A 22,586-nucleotide genomic window follows, 5' to 3' on the forward strand; every position below is an offset into this window, starting at 1 on the left:
CTCGCACCTAGATTGTGGTCCCGCAAGCTGGAAAATCTGTGCTGGGCGCAGCTGAGAGTGGCATTGTTATGTAAGTGACAGCGTGGTGTGAGGTTGGCAGCTCCTTCGTTGCAAGTTAGCGAGGAGGGCAGGGATCTGACACCCGCGTTCGTCACATATTGGCTGGCAGCGTAGCGGGATAGTTTCGCATTAAGAGCATTCAGTGCATTGTTAGGAATTAGCTCTGCACTGAAGGATTGTAACCTTTGTGGAAACAGTCCTTAGAGACAAGCTGGTGCATATTTTTTGATTTTTATTTTTTCAAGAGAGACATACAGCAACAGCTCCTTCCTACACCTTCTTCCTATCTCTTCTTTCTGTTCTATCTCTTCTGCTTGCAAAATGTCTGGGTTATCAGTATATAAAAAGATGAGCAAGAATGAACTGACTGCTGAGTGTGCAGAAAGAGGAATTGACGTCAGTGGCAAAAAATCGTGAAGGCTTGATACATGCCTTACAGGAGTTTGATATCCGTGCAGACCAGAACCTGGGGGAAACTGGACCAGAAAGGGTTTCTGCTACTCCAGAGCCCAGTGGTTCAGAGGCGGCCTCACCAGATGGGCAAGCAGAGACTGACACTGGAATACCACGGATTGTTACCTCCAAGCCACCACAAGAGCAGGCTAGCCTGAAACCATCATAGACTCTCTTCAAATGCAAGAAACTCTACAAAACCTCAGGGAGACGGATCCTGTGGTGTACTTGCAGTTTCTGGAACGCCGGGCCGAGCGAGAGGAACGCAGGGCTGAGAGGGAGGCTGATCGTCGGCACGAACTGGAGATGGCTAGGCTCCAGCAGCAGCGACAGGCTCAGAACCTCGGATCCCTAGAGCACAGGGATGCCTCTCTGCCAGTGACCCCGGCAGCCAAGTTTCCAGTTATGGAAAAGGACAGTGACATTGACGTGTATCTACTGTCGTTTGAAAAAACTTGCCGTCAGTACCATCTGCCCCCAGCACAATGGGCCCGGTACCTGACGCCAGGGCTACGAGGCAAGGCTCTGGATGCTTATGTCGAACTGTCAGAAGAGCAGTGCGACGATTATGAGGCCCTAAAGGCTGCAATCATCCAAAAGTTTCAGCTAACCCCGGAAGTGTACCGGAAGCGTTTTAGGTCCTTGCAAAAGGGGCCTGGGGACTCATACATGGATGTGGTAGGTCGCTTACGTACCACATTCCGGCAGTGGACTAAAGGCTTGAAAGCCGATTCTTTTGAATCCCTGGAAGATCTTATGATTGAAGATCAACTTTTGCACATCTGTCCTACAGACGTCAGACAGTTTGTGCTGGAGCGAAAGCCAACCTCTGCCAAAGCAGCAGCAGAACTGGCAGATACCTATATCCACTCTCGGGTATCTGACCATCGCAAGGCTCCTCCGAATGGCTGGAAAGGAGGGAAATCACACACGGCAACCCCTCCTCCGCCTACCAACCAAGTTCCTCAGTGGCCGGAACCTACAGCTTCTGGAGCCAAGGCCTTCCTAACTGACAAACGCAAATGCTACAACTGTGGGGAAGCCGGACATCTCAGGACGCAGTGCCCTGATCAGAAGAAGATGACAACCCCTGGCCATCCGGCTAGCAACCCTTCTGCTGTGCTGCTCATCAGTGGGAAACCTCCCGGAACCAATGCCAACTTGCAGCCAGTCATCATAGGCCACCGGACCGTAACAGGCTTTCGTGACACCGGAGCCAAAGTCACATTGGTCAAACCAGAGGTTATAGAGGAAACAGACATCATCCCAGAGAAGTTCCTTACCCTCACCGGAGTTGGGGGGACCCGTTCCCGTGTACCCCGTGCCTATGTTTTCATTGATTGGGGAGCCGGAAGTGGGATGAGAGAGGTGGGTGTCTCGGAGGAGATCCCCACTGCGGTGTTGTTGGGTTCTGATTTAGGTACCCTTGTTTCGTACTATGCCCCTGCTAAGAGCACCCCGGATGCTCCCACGGATCTCTCTGGACCTACCAAGGTACTGTTTACAGATGTTGGGGTAATATCTGGGCAACCTGTAGACGGACAGAGGGAGGGGGAGGGTGGAGTGGAAATGCAAGGTCCTCCTTCAGAGACAGGAGAGGAGGCCCCCTTGCTAGTGAAGGTAACTGATGTATGTTCCAATGATGCTGAACTGATAAAGGTTAAATGTGATGATAATGATGATGATAATGATGATGATGCATTGCCAGTATTGGTGGTCACTCGCAGTGCTGCAAAGGCAGCCGAGGTGCAGGCCCTGGTCGCAGAACAGCAGGAGGAGGTCTCGGGGCCCTCTCTCTGTTCTGACCCAGTGGACTCCACCTCTGTTGAGCCTCAGCAGCCGTCCATGTTTGCCACAGGACTGCTGGCTGGGACCTGTTGTTCCCCCTTTGAAACAGCACTGCAGACAGACCAAACACTAGCACAGCTCAGGAGTCTAGCTGATCGCCCCCCTGCAGAGAATGACAAACAAAAGCATGACAGGGACAGTGGGGAGAGAGGCTGTACTGGTCTACAGGCAGGAGGCCTGGAGACTGAAAGGGTTAAACAGTTGCTCACTGTGTCCAGTCAGCCTAAGGGGAATGTGTTGAAGGTGTCACCTGATATGGTCTGTGAAGGTCCAGGTGAAATCAGGAAGGCCAGGGTTGGAGTGAAACACAATGGTTTGTGGCCTAACTTGATGTTCACACAATGTCCCAGCACAGCGCCTGTCATTGGCAGAGACCGTATACCTGAACGGAAAGAGTTAGGTGCCCTGCTAGAAGTGATAGCTGACACTCAGGGAGTGGGCTTAGGCCTTCAGTCCCACTCACCTTTCCTTCCCCTCCAGGCACCCATGATGCTGGCAGTGCTTACAGCATGCCGTGTTTGGGTCATGGGAAACCCTGGGAGGGCACCCAATGGCGTCCACAAGGTGGGCGACCGGGTGTATCCTCCCCTCACCCTTGCAGCCCACCTTGCCTTGCAGGAGGCGCAGACAGGCGGGGCAAAGGAGACTGAGGAAATTATGTAGCTAGGGGTCGCTCAGGGAGCTCGGACAGTCTGGGCGCCACTGGTAGTCTTGGTCCCCAAAAAGGACCAGACGACCAGGTTCTGTGTGGACTACCGGAAGCTGAATGCCATCACTACTGCAGATGCCTACCCCACGCCCCGGATTGATGAGTTGTTAGATAGGCTGGCGGCCGCCCATTATATAACAATCATGGATCTGAGCAGGGGGTACTGGCAAATTCCTCTGGCCCCTGAGGCTCGGGAAAAGTCGGCCCTCATCACCCCATTCGGATTGTTCGAGTTTACCGTCATGCCATTTGGGATGAAGAATGCCCCAGCCACCTTCCAGAGAGTCATGAATGACTTACTGGAGGGGCTGGAAACCTTTGCCGTAGCCTACCTGGATGACATCGCCGTGTTCAGCCCTACCTGGGAAGAACACCTGGTGCACCTGTCACGGGTCCTGGACCAACTGACAGCTGCCAATCTGACTGTAAAACCCAGTAAGTGTCAGATTGGCATGACTGATGTGCAGTACTTGGGACACCAGGTAGGAGGAGGTACCCTGAAACCCGAGATAGGGAAGGTTGAGGCCATCCTGGCCTGGCCTACCCCTCAAACCAAAAAGCAGGTTATGTCTTTCTTGGGGACCGCTGGCTACTATAGGAAATTTGTATGTAACTATAGTAGCCTGGCCAAACCTCTGACTGACCTAACCAAAAAGAAACTGCCCAAGGTGGTGTCTTGGACACCAGAATGTGAGCAGGCATTTCAGGCCTTGAAGGAGGCGCTGGCCAGCACACCTGTGCTGCAGGCTCCAGACTACACCCGCCGTTTCCTTGTGCAGACGGATGCCTCTGCCTTTGGATTGGGTGCAGTCCTGAGCCAGGTGGACAAGGCCGGAGAGGAGCATCCCATCCTCTACCTGAGCAGGAAGCTGCTTCCCAGGGAAGTAGCATATGCCACGATCGAAAAGGAGTGTCTTGCGATCGTGTGGGCTCTCCAGAAGTTACAAACGTACCTTTATGGACGCCACTTCACTGTGATCACGGATCACAATCCCTTGAGCTGGCTAAATCGTGTTTCTGGGGAGAATGGCAAACTACTTTGGTGGAGCCTAATTCTTCAGCAATACTATTTCACCATCCAGCATAAGAAAGGCAGCGCCCATGGCAATGCTGATGGGCTGTCACGACAAGCCGAGCGCACAGGAGTTGGTTGCGTCAGGAGGGAAATTGTAGTTCCCTCCCATGCAACCACCTAAGGGGGGAGGTGTAACTATATCACGTACGGGACATGAAAAGCTGTAGCTAGCTGCCATCTTGTGTGGAAGTAGCCATGACAGTTTGGCTAACCATGTAACATTACAGAAAACTCTGAACTTCCTCCTCCCTCCTCCCTTGTCTTAGGAATTCAAAGCTTTTTAAGTTCAACAGAAAAGGTTATCTCAACAGAGAAAACAGAGCCAGGTTAGGTCAGTAGAAAACATTTGTTGTAAGGGCAGTGTTCAGGCCTGTCGTAAAACTGTCACCCTCTCCATTCAGAGACCTAACAGGCCCCGGTTGTAACTTGTCTGAATACACCTCCAACTTATAAGTATGAAATTTCAGCATGTGTCCTAACTTCTGACTTAGTAATAGCACAGCCATAATCTGGACATATTTAGTTTCCTCAGATAATATGGAACGTTTCAAGTCCAGACACCCCTATGTCAGGTCATATGGGAAACCCCTGGGACCACTTATTCCTCCAAAGCAGGCTATACATTATAGATATTGTATGTTTAGACTTGTTTTGAAGGAAATCTCAAGTTGAATAATAATATGGATATTTGGAGTCTGTAAACACTATAGATGCAGATATATGAATATGTATTACAAAATCTACCTGGGACGTGGTCATGAGTGTAGACACCTCCCAGCAACCAACCCCTAAACAAGATGACCAGACAATTGGTCACTGGTCGCTGTCAACATCCCCTTTGATTTGACAGAAAAGAGGAGATGCCAAGACAATGGGGAGTTCTCCTTTTACCATCCAAGAAGAAACATCTGCCAAGTCGAGAACCGATTACCTAGCTCATCGATCGAACTCTGATCAACCCTCGGACATTAATTGCAAGTATTCTTTCTTCCCAATTCTACCTTATTGCTTTGTGGCTGTATATTGTCTTTATCTTTTGAAACATCTTTTTTCTGTAAAATGTTTTATTTGCATCAACTTTGACCTTTTCATAATAAACTCTTATGTTGAAAAGTGTTAACCTTGTCTCTAAAGCTCTTAATGCAAGCTATAAACAAACCTGCCTCTTGAAGGGCACTACTGTTGTAGAGTAAGACTCTGAGCAGACCTGTCTGTGGTGGCAGTGTGTGTGGCAGACGCTTATTCTAAAATTATAATTGGTATTGCTAAAATTACGAGTCTCCGCCGGCTCGGTCTTTTAAATGGGGGTGGTGGCAGTTAAAGGGTTAATTGTGTAATTAGCCCAGTGACAATCACTCTCAGGCTGCTCGCACCTAGATTGTGGTCCCGCAAGCTGGAAAATCTGTGCTGGGCGCAGCTGAGAGTGGCATTGTTACATAAGTGACAGCGTGGTGTGAGGTTGGCAGCTCCTTCGTTGCAAGTTAGCGAGGAGGGCAGGGATCTGACACCCGCGTTCGTCACACTACCTACCTAAGGTAGAGGGTGCTACATTCATTTCCACAATAAGCTACAAGAATCTCAAAACAAAAGAGCCCTCAAGGTTGCCATTTACCTTGTATGTCAGGATACTTCAGAAGCACCAGGAATCCATGTCGTAGCGTGTTACTGACTGTTTCTGACCCAGCAATGAACAGGTTAAATATTGTCTGTAACATATTCACCATGCTGAAACTGGGGTTGTTTTTCTCCTTAGAAACAAACAAAAAAAACAAGATAGGTATGAGACGTTTAAGGCTCCGTCCACACAGGGCGAGCTCCATTGGAGTCTGCCTGCTCAGTGGAGAATCTGTCTGCTGATCCATGCAGGAGGATGGCTGGTCTGTGTTCGCTCCTTTTATGCAGAGCAGACACAGACACAGCCCCCTCTCCTCTATGGGCGGTCGGATGTAAAAAGACCGCCTGTCCTTTTACAGCCGACTGCCATCCGATCCGTCAGACAGATGGGGAATGGATAATCATCCATTTGTTTTTAGGGGATCCGCTAGTCTGAAAGGGGCCCAATACTTTACGTTTAAATGACCTGTATACATACAGATGTATCTAACCTCTTTGAACATCTTGAATTAAATATTAAAGTCCATAATTTTTTGTAAATTTTGGATAATATAACAACTGTTAGTTTCTTTTTCTATCAGTGTGCCATTCAAGGGATTTCCGTTCACTTATTGTCCTATAGACACATCAGTAAGTGAAAATAAATCTTTTTAAAGTGAGATAAATTGAGAACAAGTGTCCCTATTGTTCTGGTGACAACTCAAAATTTTGGATTTTCCCTCACTTTCAGTCCTAGAGTGACAATGGTCACCAGGACAAATAGGGAGGGTAACAGAGGGAGCGGGGAGGGTTCTAAGCCCTCTGTCCAAGACAAATAAAAAAAATCTCCTTCTGAATACACTTTGATGCTGCCAGATTCAGCAAGATAATTCCTTTGCTAATGAATTAGGTCCACATGTTAAATTCTTATGCATAGTGAAGTAAAGGCATCCTAATGCCCCGTACACACGGTCGGACTTTGTTCGGACATTCCAACAACAAAATCCTAGGATTTTTTCCGACGGATGTTGGCTCAAACTTGTCTTGCATACACACTGTCAAACAAAGTTGTCGGAAAATCCGATCGTTCTGAACGCGGTGACGTAAAACACGTACGTCGGGACTATAAACGCGGCAGTGGCCAATAGTTTTAATCTCTTTATTTATTCTGAGCATGCGTGGCACTTTGTCCGTCGGATTTGTGTACACACGATCAGAATTTCCGACAACGGATTTTGTGTGTCGGAAAATCCGATGGAAAATGTGCGATGGAGCCTACACACGGTCGGAATTTCCGACAACAAGGTCCTATCACACATTTTCCGTTGGAAAATCCGACCGTGTGTACGGGGTATTAGGATTACACATAATGGTGTTGATATACTAAGACTGGAGATTGCACAATCTGGTGCAGCTCTAATAGTTTCCAGTTTTTTTTTGTCAAAGCTTAGTTGAATACACTGAAATTAGAAGCTGATTGGCTACCATGCACAGTTTGCACCAGATTTTGCACTCTCCAATTTTAGTAAATAAACCCCAACGGGTTATTGTCTTTAAAGCACATATTTGTCCTGTTGTTCCTGCTAGCTACTGTTCTGTGGTTTTTTTGCTGATACCTGTTGGTGTTTGATGAGGAAGCAGTCTATAAAATCTCTGGGTGAGTTTTGATCCAGTGTTTTATTGTTCTTTTCCACTCTTTGTGTGACAAAGTCAAGCATATGAGCCATGTGTTGGTGTATCCGTTTATGAGGTCCTGGAATATACTTCATTATGCCAGGGAGAAGAACCTGCAGCTAAGGAGAAACACAAAGGTATAACCTACAAAAGCAATGTGCATAAATGCATATTCTATGTCCGATCATCATTACTTTGCGAGTTCAACATTTCCACTGGAACATGTCATGGGGCAGGACTAAAAGATATTTCCTGCAGACACTGCTAAATGACTCACACTGATCCATTGTGGGGATAGGGTGACCACAGTGAGATTGGGTTTTGTGACCAGCATAAAATGAGCCTGTTCCTGCAAGAAAGGTCCATATTCAGCTCTTCTATTGTAGTTTATTAGTTTAAAGTGCATCTACTGGAGAGGATGGCAGCAAAGTAGCTTAGTGTCAGGATCTTGGTAGGAGGCCGAGATGCTGAGAGGGCTCCCCTTGCGGCCGAGTGCAGCACAACCCTGAAGATAACACAGGGATGCGGTGCCCACAGAAGCACGAGTTGCCTGGAAGTAGAAACCGGTATTGGGAGCTTGATAGAGCAAAGTCACTGGAGGCAACGTGCTTAAGGTCTGGAGAAGAGGACCAATGGAAGTCCAATAGCACATCAGAAGCCAGGCCAGGGGGTCAAACACAGTAAGACAGATTGGTAAGACCCTGAAACTGAGCTGCAGCACGGTGGCCAAGAGCATACAGCGGTTTAACAGGACAGGTTCCACTCAGAACAGACCACGCCATGGCCTCGCCAGCACGTGCAATCAAGAAGTTGAGTGCACGTGCTTAGCATCATATCCAAGGGTTGTCTTTGGGAAATAGACATATGAGTGCTGCCAGCATTGATGCAGAGGGTGAAGGGTTGGGGGGTCAGCCTGTCAGTGCTCAGACCATACGCCGCACACTGCATCAAATTGGTCTGCATGGCTGTCCTCCCAGAAGGAAGCCACTTCTAAAGATGATGCACAAGAAAGCCCACAAACAGTTTGCTGAAGACAAGCAGAATAAGAACATGGATTACTGGAACCATGTCCTGTGGTCTGATGAGACCAAGATAAACGTATTTGGTTCAGATGGTGTAAAGTATGTGGGGCGGCAACCAGGTGAGGAGTACAAAGACAAGTGTGTCTGCCTACAGTCAAGCATAATGGTGGGAGTGTCGTGGTCTGGGGCTGCCGGCACTTGAGGGAACCATGAATGCCAACATGTACTGTTGGTCGCCGCGGCGGGGATGCCCGCCTCAGCTCCCGGTTTGGCGTTAGTTCTGGACGGCTTGCCGTGCCTGGCCATTTACCGTCTACCCTTGTCTGCTGTAAGTACTATTATTCTTGGGGTATTACCAGCCCTCATGTACCCACTTTAAATTCTGACTCATAATATTATAATCTTTACATTTTAGACACATGACATGTCTGCTCCTGATGAGTGGTCCTGAACCACGAAACGCGTCGAGCTACCAGTTCCCCTCCCTTGCTTCAACCTATGCTATACAGTTTATCACCCTTCAACAGGATTCTGAGGCCAGCTATCTGGCAGGCATTACTTTGTTTTTAACTATTGACGTATTCTGACACCTGGTGATCCCTTGTTTTTACTTATTAACATCGCTCATACCTATGTTATTACACATGTTACCTACTTTATCCTTGATAACTATGTTAATGATCTTTACGTTGATCTTGGGTTATCACTGCTAACATTTTACCAAGTGTTAACTTGACATTGTTTGATACCATTGTCTGTATGAATTTGTAATAAAGATTCTATTGACCCACCGTTATGTGTCGGCTTGCAAACCATTGGCTTCATTCAAAGTCCCACCATCTTTTTTCCCACCCGCTCGCTCTCGCTTGTGGGTTTTTATAGATTGTAGTCATAGGGATGGAAATGTGCGCCCCTACCCGGCGCTATTTCATTTAAAGTCCCAATTCCCCCTTCCCCCCTTTTGTTGTGTATATTAATAGGGATGGAAGCCCATGGTTTGCTCTACTGCTCAACCTTGCCTTATCAACTATTGTTGTTATTCTGCCCCTATTGATTTCTTGATAGCCTCACCTGTGTTTATCTTTGTTTTACTTTTATCAGTTCCATTATGACATGTTATGTCCCCAATTTTGTGTTTAGGTTGTTATTCTTTATGTTTATCCTTCTCCCAATTGATAGTCTAGTCTCATCCTGGGCTGACGGCTCTGACCGGCCGGTGGGCCGTCTGACTCTTGCCTACCCGGGAGCTGCGATGGGCGCTGTCGGCCCCCCCTCCTCCCCCCCGCCCGCCCATGGTGGTGGGCGTGTGTGGGGGCGGGGCTTGCCGCCACTGCCCATCGACGTCACGCCATCCGCAGCGGACGTGTGCCGCGCCTCACGGCGCCGCCGCGCCCTCTGCGTTCTTGGTTCCATGCTCGCGGGCTCCATGGGCTGGTCCCGGCGACCGCCGATCATTGGTCGGCTCCCCGCCGGAGCTCCTCCCACTTCTGGCCCTGCGTGCGTGACGTTGGCGGGCTTCCCCGCGGCGGCGCCTATATATGGGCGCTCTTGTTACCTGGGGCGGTGCGGCACTCGAGGTACACCATATTGTGGCGGTGGCTCTTTCTCCACACCATCTATGTCACACAGGTAATGCCACTCCACTCGCCTTCCCCTTTCTTCTTTTACCTGTTGGTTCACCCGCCTCATCCCCCCGCTCACTCACCTCTTCCCTTCACTCCCATCTTGACTTCACCTCCTCCACCTGGTTCTCCACACCCTCACCAAACCCCCCTCCCCACACTCCCCCCTCCTCTCACTTCCACATCCCTTACCTCCTTTTTCCACTTACCAATACCCCCCCTACACTATCACTTAATTGCCACTTTCTACTCTAGGTTGCCCCGTGGCCCTGCATCGCCCCCCGGGGGGGAGTGCCTGTTTTGGTCGCCGCGGCGGGGATGCCCGCCTCAGCTCCCGGTTTGGCGTTAGTTCTGGACGACTTGCCGTGCCTGGCCATTTACCGTCTACCCTTGTCTGCTGTAAGTACTATTATTCTTGGGGTATTACCAGCCCTCATGTACCCACTTTAAATTCTGACTCATAATATTATAATCTTTACATTTTAGACACATGACATGTCTGCTCCTGATGAGTGGTCCTGAACCACGAAACGCGTCGAGCTACCAGTTCCCCTCCCTTGCTTCAACCTATGCTATACAGTTTATCACCCTTCAACAGGATTCTGAGGCCAGCTATCTGGCAGGCATTACTTTGTTTTTAACTATTGACGTATTCTGACACCTGGTGATCCCTTGTTTTTACTTATTAACATCGCTCATACCTATGTTATTACACATGTTACCTACTTTATCCTTGATAACTATGTTAATGATCTTTACGTTGATCTTGGGTTATCACTGCTAACATTTTACCAAGTGTTAACTTGACATTGTTTGATACCATTGTCTGTATGAATTTGTAATAAAGATTCTATTGACCCACCGTTATGTGTCGGCTTGCAAACCATTGGCTTCATTCAAAGTCCCACCATCTTTTTTCCCACCCGCTCGCTCTCGCTTGTGGGTTTTTATAGATTGTAGTCATAGGGATGGAAATGTGCGCCCCTACCCGGCGCTATTTCATTTAAAGTCCCAATTCCCCCTTCCCCCCTTTTGTTGTGTATATTAATAGGGATGGAAGCCCATGGTTTGCTCTACTGCTCAACCTTGCCTTATCAACTATTGTTGTTATTCTGCCCCTATTGATTTCTTGATAGCCTCACCTGTGTTTATCTTTGTTTTACTTTTATCAGTTCCATTATGACATGTTATGTCCCCAATTTTGTGTTTAGGTTGTTATTCTTTATGTTTATCCTTCTCCCAATTGATAGTCTAGTCTCATCCTGGGCTGACGGCTCTGACCGGCCGGTGGGCCGTCTGACTCTTGCCTACCCGGGAGCTGCGATGGGCGCTGTCGGCCCCCCCTCCTCCCCCCCGCCCGCCCATGGTGGTGGGCGTGTGTGGGGGCGGGGCTTGCCGCCACTGCCCATCGACGTCACGCCATCCGCAGCGGACGTGTGCCGCGCCTCACGGCGCCGCCGCGCCCTCTGCGTTCTTGGTTCCATGCTCGCGGGCTCCATGGGCTGGTCCCGGCGACCGCCGATCATTGGTCGGCTCCCCGCCGGAGCTCCTCCCACTTCTGGCCCTGCGTGCGTGACGTTGGCGGGCTTCCCCGCGGCGGCGCCTATATATGGGCGCTCTTGTTACCTGGGGCGGTGCGGCACTCGAGGTACACCATATTGTGGCGGTGGCTCTTTCTCCACACCATCTATGTCACACAGGTAATGCCACTCCACTCGCCTTCCCCTTTCTTCTTTTACCTGTTGGTTCACCCGCCTCATCCCCCCGCTCACTCACCTCTTCCCTTCACTCCCATCTTGACTTCACCTCCTCCACCTGGTTCTCCACACCCTCACCAAACCCCCCTCCCCACACTCCCCCCTCCTCTCACTTCCACATCCCTTACCTCCTTTTTCCACTTACCAATACCCCCCCCTACACTATCACTTAATTGCCACTTTCTACTCTAGGTTGCCCCGTGGCCCTGCATCGCCCCCCGGGGGGGAGTGCCTGTTTTGGTCGCCGCGGCGGGGATGCCCGCCTCAGCTCCCGGTTTGGCGTTAGTTCTGGACGGCTTGCCGTGCCTGGCCATTTACCGTCTACCCTTGTCTGCTGTAAGTACTATTATTCTTGGGGTATTACCAGCCCTCATGTACCCACTTTAAATTCTGACTCATAATATTATAATCTTTACATTTTAGACACATGACATGTCTGCTCCTGATGAGTGGTCCTGAACCACGAAACGCGTCGAGCTACCAGTTCCCCTCCCTTGCTTCAACCTATGCTATACAGTTTATCACCCTTCAACAGGATTCTGAGGCCAGCTATCTGGCAGGCATTACTTTGTTTTTAACTATTGACGTATTCTGACACCTGGTGATCCCTTGTTTTTACTTATTAACATCGCTCATACCTATGTTATTACACATGTTACCTACTTTATCCTTGATAACTATGTTAATGATCTTTACGTTGATCTTGGGTTATCACTGCTAACATTTTACCAAGTGTTAACTTGACATTGTTTGATACCATTGTCTGTATGAATTTGTAATAAAGATTCTATTGACCCACCGTTATGTGTCGGCTTGCAAACCATTGGCTTCATTCAAAGTCCCACCATCTTTTTTCCCACCCGCTCGCTCTCGCTTGTGGGTTTTTATAGAATGTACTGTGACATACTGAAGCATAATCTCTTCTCTTCGGAGACTGAGCCGCAGGGCAATATTCCAACATGATAAAGACCCCAAACACACCTCCAAGACGACCACTGCCTTGCTAAAGAAGCTGAGGGTAAAGGTGATGGACTGGCCAAGCATGTCTCCAGACCTAAACCCTATTGAGCATCTGTGGGGCATCCTCAAACAGAACGTGGAGGAGCGCAAGGTCTCTAACATCCACCAGCTCTGTGATGTCGTCATGGAGGAATGGAAGAGGCCTCCAGTGGCAACCTGTGAAGCTCTGGTGAACTCCATTCCCAAAAGGGTTAAGGCAGTGCTGGAAAAAAATGTTGGCCACACAAAATATTGACACTTGGGAGTGCGCATGCGCGGGACTTCCGGGAAGACGTGCTGAACGGGAGCTCCGTCCCGGCCGAGCCTTCCGCGGTCCCCAGACGCAGCTATCACAAGCGGAACCCCTAACTTTCGATACCCCCTGACAGAGGAGTGCCGTGGGCACGTTTCTATATGCAGAGCCGCATCCAGAAACCAACAGTCAGCCGGCAACTTACCTTCGGCCTGCTCGCCCCCACTACCTCCAAGATGGCGGCCGCGGCCTCCTCTCACAGAAACACAGGAGAAGGAGACTCCATTGCGGACATCCCTGCTGAGGATCAGCATGCCACCCTCAGGATGGAATCCCCAGTGAGTACTAAATCACCTAAGACTGTATACTCCACCAGCACAGATTCCCTCTTCAACAGAGCCCTGTCTGATATGCTTCATATCCCCACATTTCTACCCACCTCTCAGCCACACAGCAGGCTGCCCTCCCTAACTCTCCCCACCAAACAGACATGGCCCAGCTCCTGAACTGTTTCTCAGATATGCTCGCTGCAGGCCTGGCCCAGAATGCCACACAAATAACCACATCTATAAAGGCAGATTTACAGAGCTTGGGGGCACGCATAGATGTGATCAAACAAGCAGTAGACCACACAGTAGCTCGCACTAACCAGAATACGGACTGTATTCAATTGCTGCAAGACCAACTTGACATCGCGCTAGGGAAGATCGACGATTTAGAAAATCGTAATCGGAGATGCAACTTCCGCATAAGAGGTATCCCTGAATCTGTAAGCTTTTCATGCAAGAAATTATCCTGGATATTTCAAGCCATAAACTGGAGATTGACAGGGCCCACAGAACCCTGCAACCACCCCGGCAGGTTGGTCTCCCGAGGGATATAGTGGTTAAACCCCACTATTACGAGACCAAGGAAGAAATTATGAAAAGATCCCGGAATCTGGACAACCTGTCCTTCCAAGGAAACAAGATTCAAGTCTTTGCGGACATTTCCAAGACCACAATTCTAAAGAGGAGAGCACTAAAACCTCTTCTTGAAATCCTCTCACAGAGATCAATCAAGTACCGTTGGTCCTTTCCTTTTCGCCTCCTGTTTCAACACAAAGAAAAATCATACGGCTTCTCTTCATTCCAAGAGGGGGAACACTTACTCCTACGATTGGGATTTATTTCCCAGGAAGTTTCTAACCAGGAACCCCCATCCAAGCCAAGTTCTTCTAAGAGACCCCCTCCAGGCAGCCCCATCACTCCTATTTGGAACAAACAACAAACGAAGCGCCACCGTGACTCTTTTCCACCCAGATGACTCCCTCTCAGCTGGGCCCTACAAGGCCTGTGTTGATACCTCTCCTCTTCCAGGATTTTCCACTTAACTGAGGGGTAACTGAGTTCACCCTATCCATCCACGAGATCAGCAGTATTTCTCCGACACTCTTCGCTTAGCTCATCTCTGTGACGATGAATGGAGATGGACCTGAGTGGTCGGACACTTTTTTTTTTTTTTTTCTTTTAGGCATATACTCCCATGTCTTCAGGATGGACCGTCCTAGTTGTTCTCCTGGGTCCGGATGGCCCCTAGGCTTAGCATCATACTCCAATCCACTATCCCCTCCCTCCCTTCCCTTCCACTTCCCTTTCCCTGTTTCCCCTCTCCATTCCCGATTATTTGAGGGACGATGCCTAATGTATGTTTTGTTCTAATACTCTTATGCATTGTAGCTGTTTGCTCTTGTTTCTTTTAAGAGGGTATGTTACTGTTTTTATTTACATTTGCCAAAATTTTTCTCCTTTTTTTTGTTCATGTATATATACAAAATAAGTTAACCTCCACATTTTAGAGGTTCCATATCACCCCTAAGGTTGGGGACCCGGCGGCCCGACCGGGCTAGCATTGCCACTCCCTCTGTTGTAATCGAGAGGGACCCTCCCCTCTGGTTGCACCAGATATACAACCTCGGCTGAGGTTGTTCTTGTTTTTCCAAGACCCCCTTTTTTTTTCCTCGGGTCTCGGGTTTGAACTGAACTTAACAGTCCAGTTCCTATTTTTACTAGGCACTTAAGCCTGGTCTTTTTTTGAAGTTAGTAGTTTGCTTTCATTAATTATTCTCCCTCTCTTTCCTTATTTTCTTCTTATTCCTCTCTCTTCTTTTCCTTTCACCCTTCATTTATTTCAGGGATGTGCGCAGGAGACCATCATGCTCCAGAATCTTCCGCTGCGGCTTCGAGCTCTCCCTCTCAGATTCGCATCAGATAGGACTCGGGTAGGTCCACACAAAATACACCAGTTTCACTCCTCTTGTGACTATGGCTGATTCTCCTCCTTTACAGAGGGCGCTTAAGATTGCCTCTCATAACACCCAAGGGCTCAATTCCCCCGTCAAAAGGCGTAAAGCCTTTCAAAGCTATAATTCTAGGGGTCTAGATATTGTTCTTCTCCAGGAAACCCATTTTCCCTCAAATTACTCTCCTTCCTTCCTACACCATAAATACCCCACTTTTTTCCTCGCAAACGCTTGCGAAAAAAAACGGGGGGTTGCCATCCTAATCTCTAAACAGACACCATTCTCACACGCTTTGACAATTAAAGACAATGATGGGAGATATATATTAGTCAAAGGCTCAATTGAGGGTAACCTCTACACCATCATCTCCTACTATGCACCTAACCAGGGCCAAGCTAAATTCTTCTCCTCCTTACTTGCTGATCTCTCACCCCACTTTGAAGGTAGGGTGATCATGGGTGGGGACTCCAACATCACGTTTGACCAGATTCTCGATAAATCGGACCAGAGGATCCCTCACTTGAAAAAAACCCCCAAACAGAGTCTCCAGATTGCCAGACTTCTTCACTCAGTAGGCCTTATCAATCCCTCAACAAGGGACTATACACACTATTCAGCCCCCCACAAAACCTATGCTAGAATCGACCATGTCTTCATGTCAAACTCTGATATACACACTGCCACCCAAGCCTCTATCCAAGATGTTCCGTGGTCTGATCAATCCCTAGTACTTTTAAGATTATCTAACTCGTTATCCCCCCCTGGCTCCCGACTCTGGCGACTAAATGAAAAAATCTTATCTAACCCTGTCCACCGTACTATATTGGAGAAAGACATTAAAGAGTATTTTTTGATTAATGACTCTGAGGACATCTTTCCCAGTACCCTTTGGAACGCCCACAAGGCGGTAATTAGAGGGAAACTGATCCAATTCTCTGCCAAATTAAAACGAGAACGGCAAGCAGACATTTTGAAGCTAGAGAAAGAGTTTAAAGACCTCAGTATTTCTCATAAACGAAATCCCAACCCCATCACCCTCTCTAAACTTGACACTATTAGATTGTCCCTCAACTCAGCCTTGACCTCCAATGCAGACAAACATCTTCACTGGATTAGTGGCAGTCACTATTTGCGTGCGAATAAATTTGGCCCCCAGTTAGCGGCCAAACTTACCCCGAAACATAGGTCTTTTGTCCTACCCAAAATAAAATCTCAGTCAGGCTCACTTACCCAAAATCCTGAAAAAATCCTAGAAACATTCCAATCATTTTACGCCAACTTTTATTCTGACAATTGTCCGATATCCCAACAAAATTTAGACTCGTTTCTCGAGAAAATCCCACTGCCAAAAATCTCTGAATCACATCGCTCCATATTAGAGTCCCCATTTCTTGAAACCGAGATCCGAGCAGTCATAAAAGATCTTAGAACAGATTCTGCCCCAGGCCCGGATGGATTCTCAAACTATTACTACAAAACCTTCACAGATGCTCTCTCTCCGTATCTGGTTCGTCTCTTCAACTCCTTAAGCAAGTCCTCCCCTCTAGACCCTAATGCTAACCTAGCTTTCATCTCGGTTATTCCTAAACCGGGTAAAGATCCCAACGAAGTGAGCAACTACAGACCTATTTAATTGATCAATAACGATTTAAAAATTATGACGAAAATTTTATCGAACAGACTCGCTTCTTTTATAGGATCTTACATACATAAGGATCAGGTGGGGTTCATTCCGGGGAGACAGGGTCCGGACCAGATACGGAGAGCAATTAATGCAGTTTCCCTAATGAAGTCTGGGTGGGATGGAGGGCCTCCTCCTATCCATTGATCTCCAAAAAGCATTTGACACGGTGGCTTGGCCCTACCTTTTCACGATCCTACGTAAATGGGGCTTCGGTCCAAACTTTATTATTGTCTTGGTAGCCCTATATCACCAACCTAAAGCACAGGTTAGAATACAAAGACACCTCTCGGACAGATTCACTATACAGAAGGGAACGAGGCAAGGATGCCCTCTCTCCCCTCTTCTTTTTGCAGTGGCTATCGAATCTTTAGCCATTGCGATAAGACAACATCCGGATATCCATGGAGTCCGCTGTGGACAATCTATCCACAAATGCGCTTTATTCGCGGATGATGTCCTCCTGTTCACCACGTCCCCCTTAATTTCTATCCCCAACATAATTCAACTGTTATACGACTTTGAACTCGCTTCCGGACTTAAGGTTAATGTCTCCAAATCAGTCGCCCTCAATGTATCCACCCCCCAAAACATTGAAAACAATCTAAGAAATAAATTTCCATTTTCGTGGAACCCCACCTCCATCCCTTATCTCGGCATTAACCTTACATCCAGTATCGACCTAATGTTTAAACATAACTTTCTTCCCATGTTCAAAAAACTCAATGATGACCTGACCCAATGGTCTCTTTATAATCTATCTTGGTTAGGCAAAGTGAACGCGGTCAAAATGACGCTTCTACCTAGGATTTTATATCTTTTTCGCTCCCTTCCTATCCCAGTCCCCAAATCGCACATTCAACGCTTACAATCCGCCATAATCCGCTTTATTTGGGACAAATAAGGACATAGATTTTCGAAAGAGGTGCTGTTTAGACCCAGAAAGAAGGGAGGCCTTGGCCTACCTAACCTATGGTGGTACTATCAGGCAGCACAATTAAGCCAATTTTCCACAATTTACCTCAAGGGTTCCAAACCAGACTGGGTGAGCATGGAACGAGAGGCAACCCCCAACTTTACTTTGGATTATTTACTTTGGAACATCCCTAAAAAACGCCCCCCTATACTAGCTCCTACTTTGTCTCATTCAATGAAGTTATGTGACTCCCTCCATAAGCTAAGACCTCTAATATCTACTTGGCACCCACTTACACATATTTTCAGGAACCCCAACTTCCCCCCTGGCTTAGACATTCGAGCCTTCAAATGGTGGCTAGACAAAGGCCTCTACAGAATTGGACAATTCTTTAACTCTAATGGTCCCCTCACTTTGGCATACTGCACTTCTAAACTCGAAATGCCCCCAGCCGAAAAATTTAGGTTTTATCAATTATCACATTTCTTGAATCAGTTATGGAAGAGCCGTGACAACCATCTCTCAGTAACTCCCTATGAACAATGGTGCGCTTCAGCCTTAGACACAAGGGGAGGTATCTCTCTCATATATTCATCTCTAGCGGAGCCCTCTGAGAAAGCGGCCTACATGGTGAGCTGGGAGCGGGATCTTGGTTTCAGCTGGGATTTGGATGTTTGGCATTCTAACTTTGCCCGATCCTTCAAAGGTATTGTCAACACGTCTCTAAACGAAGCTAGTCTTAAGACTCTTACACGCTGGTACCTGGTACCTTCACGCCTGGCCAAATTTTACCCACAAACGTCACCTCTTTGTTTTAGAGGATGCAATCATACAGGTACGCTTTTACACATTCTATGGGAGTGCCCCAAAATTAGAATGTTTTGGAACAGGATTTTCTCTCTTATCAGTAGAACTTGTGATTGTGCACTGAAACAAGATCCGACTATTGCTTTACTTAATGGCCCCATCCCTAAAATGTCCAAACATACTCAGAAATTGATTCGGTTTATCCTCTTGGGTGCCAAAATGACTATCATTTGGTCCTGGAAGTCACCGAAAGTATCCTTTCGGCTAGCTAAACAAAAAATTTCTTGGATTATGCTGCAAGAAAAGATCTCCAATACTATTCTGGATACCCAAGACAATTTCAAAATCACCTGGGAACCTTGGGCTACTTTCATTGGGTATCCCCTATACGCATGATCGGTAGTTCAGGTTATCAGTCTCTTCTTGGGACGGTCTCCAGTTTCCCTCTCATGGTGGTCTCCTGTGCGCCTCCTTCCCTTCATCCTCTATGGTTAGCTCTCTACTTTATCTCACCCTACCTCTTTTGTTTCTTTCCCCTTCTATCTCTCCTCCTTTCACTCTTCAACATTTTTTTCTTATTAGTACTGTTTTCTCTGGCTCTCGGTATCCTCTAAGATTTTTGTTATTAACCTAACAAATGCTCTCGGGGTGGATCCCAGGGCATTGTTTTTTGTTTTTTCATGATCCTCAAGCACAGTATTTACCAGCTCTGGTTCACTGACTTCGGTCCAATCTGCACTGAGAGCTCAATCCACTAGGATGTTTCTTTGACAAATTATTGATTGTTTCATTATGGTTTCATGGTGTTATTTAACTATCTTATAGATTCAAGCTCCTTTTTCCCCCCCTTTTTTTTTTCCCCAGCATATTATCACATTGTGTAGTGCTGCGGGCTTGGGGATTCCCAGTTCGCCAGAGCAGTTAGTTCCCGGATGGGGCTCTGGTGGCGAGAATACTTGAGACCATAGCATCGGTTTACTTAATAAGAAAAAGGATTTTGACGTATTGATGTAGTCATTCATTATAATCGCTGTACTAATATTACACCATGTATTTGTTGAGCATTTTGTTCTCTTTTCTGTTTTATGTATTACTTTAATGCTTCAATAAACTTTATTTTAAACTCAAAAAAAAAAAAAAAAAAAAAGAAAAATCACCCTAAATGACTAGCAAATTACCCTCTTTTTGGCAAATATGCATTCATTTTAGGATGTGTTTTATATAGTAATATGTGTTCCATTCCTTCAAATGTAAAATATACTGGTAATAACTTACTGAACATTGGTGTATCATAAATTGATATTTTTTTTTTGTCAAAAAAAAAAATATTGACACTTTGGGCCCAATTTGGAAATTTTCCCTTAGGGGTGTACTCACTTTTGTTGCCAGCGGTTTAGACATTAATGGCTGAGTGTGTTGAGTTATTTTGAGGGGACAGCAAATTTACACTGTTATACAAGCTGTACACTCACTACTTTACACTGTAGCAAAGTGTCATTCCTTCAGTGTTGTCGCATGAAAAGATATAATAAAATAATTACAAAAATGTGACGGGTGTACTCACTTTTGTGAGATACTGTACATACAGGGGAAGAAGTAAAGTGATATCTATCCAATGGGACATACTGTATATGGCAAAGAAATACAAAATCTGACAAGAGTTTTAACCATTACAGAGATACCTGACCCAACACATTGGGTGACTGCATTCTTCCCAGCAGATGGTGATGGATCTGGTAATCGATGGAAGGTCTTCATTAGAGGCTTATACCAGATGGGTGGCAGGGCCCATTGGGTTGAATTATGGCTTACAGGCACGCAAAACATTAACTGGTATGCTGGAGAAAATTACTTAACTGTTTTTTTTCTGTTCGAATGGGGAAAGGCGATTACCCGTTCTGTCAGATCACATGACAGAGATCTACTGTTCCCAGTCATCGGGAACAGTGATCTCTGTCATGTTCTAGTAAGCCCATCCCCCCTACAGTTAGAACACACCTAGGGAACACACTTAACCCCTTGATCGCCCCCTAGTGTAAATCCCTTCAATGCCAGTGTCATTTTTACAATGATCAGTGCATTTTTATAGCATTGATCAATGTAATAATGTCACTGTTCCCCAAAAGTGTAATTTGGGGTCAGATTTGTCCGCCACAATGTCTCAGTCCCGCTGCCATTAGATCTCTGCCATTACCAGTAAAAATGATACAAAAATAAATAAAAGTCCCTAAATCAATCCTGTAGTTTGTAGACGGGATAACTTTTGCACAAACCAATCAATATATGCCTATTGTGATTTTTTTTTTTACCAAAATTATGTGGAAGAATATATATTGGCATAAATTGATGAATAAATTAGTTTTTTTATATATTTTTTTGGATATGTATTATAGCAGAAAGTAAAAAAATTTTTTTTTTTTAATTGATGGCCTTTTTTCGTTTATGGGGCAAAAAATAAAAACCACAGAGGTGATCAAATACCACCAAAAGAAAGCTCTATTTGTGGGTAAAAAAGGACTTCAATTTTGTTTGGGTACAGCGTTGCATGATCGCGCAATTGTCAGTTAAAGTGACGCAGTGCCGTATCGCAAAAAATGAAGTGGTTAAACATTTCCCCTTTCCTCTTTAACAAAATACATTTACGTTATTGCAACTAGGCTCCTGTGTTGTCACTAGGGATGAGCCGGATGTTCGAGACGAACGTAAGTTGGACTCGAATATTGGGTGTTCGCCTGTTCGCCGAACAGTGAACATTTGGCGGTATTCGCGGCAAATTCAAAAAGCCGCGGAATACCATTAAAGTCTACAGGACACTAACAATAAAAACGGGGTTCGTGTGTTCGTCCCAATTTTTTGCCTGTTCGCAAGTTCTGGTGTTAACCGAACCGGGGGGTGTTCAGCTCATCCTTAGTTGTCACTCTTATTCATAAACGTCTTGTTACAAGACAAATAAATGGTTCAGAACAAGGTATGTTTTCATAGTTATTTACCAATACAATGCTTGTACAATGTAAAACTAAACATTTAATTCCACCTACCTGCCCAAAGGTGCTGCTCATGTCCCTTGCCATTACATTAAGTATACCTAAGAGAATACGGTAGTCTTTGTCATCATATTCAAATCGGTCTCCAAAGACTATGGAGCAAATGACGTTGGAAACGCACATAGCCAAAATCCTAGTCGGGTCTATGGATTTGCCTGTAGATATGGATATGTGAGCATGAGATTTTTACAAGTAAGCTTTCGTTTATGTTTATATGTAATTGGTTTTTGGCATGTGCCCAGGGGTTCACTCTAGAGTCTTCATTCTTAAGTTATCACAATAGATGAAGGGCAATGACTTGAATAAGAAGGCAGTAATAAGTTACCCGGCACAACAGAAAGAAGATAGAAGATAATATAGAGAGAAAAACAAAGTGGGACTTTATATGAGGCACCTATATTTATTTCTTCTTGGTTTCACATGTCATTCTCACTATTTTTTGTCCTTGGGTAACATGTATGATTACCCATTCAACATTTTGTACATTAGTCCCATTCACATTGTTCACGTTCATGGTCACACTCCTATGTACATTTTTTCACGTTCATGGTCACACTCCTATGTACACTTTTTTACTGCCATTTCACATCTTTTTTACCCTATCTTACCTCTCAAAGGGACACTGGTGTATATATGTTAATTTCACAACCTATTTTTATGGTATTCATTGCTTATCAATTTCATAGATCCCTTTGGAGCTATCACTACCTGTTACTCCTCAAAATCATATGCAGACCCCCAATCAAGAATGTGGTTGTGGGCGTTTGCCCCGCGCTTGGTAATACTACCTCA

At 46.3% G+C, this 22,586-nt stretch overlaps 1 protein-coding gene across 1 annotated transcript in view; it reads right to left on the reverse strand.

Moving 5' to 3' along the window:
• Positions 1–22,586, reverse strand: part of LOC141107674 (cytochrome P450 2G1-like) — a 69,796-nt gene that overhangs the window by 24,491 nt on the left and 22,719 nt on the right. The window contains exons 4-6 of the mRNA XM_073598578.1: positions 21,789–21,949; positions 7,355–7,531; positions 5,758–5,893 (exon numbers count right to left, since the gene is read on the reverse strand). Coding sequence (XP_073454679.1) covers positions 5,758–5,893; positions 7,355–7,531; positions 21,789–21,949 — 474 coding nt within the window. The remainder of the gene's footprint in view (positions 1–5,757; positions 5,894–7,354; positions 7,532–21,788; positions 21,950–22,586) is intronic.

This window comes from Aquarana catesbeiana, linkage group LG09, assembly GCF_042186555.1.
Source record: "Aquarana catesbeiana isolate 2022-GZ linkage group LG09, ASM4218655v1, whole genome shotgun sequence".
Taxonomy (NCBI): domain Eukaryota; kingdom Metazoa; phylum Chordata; class Amphibia; order Anura; family Ranidae; genus Aquarana; species Aquarana catesbeiana.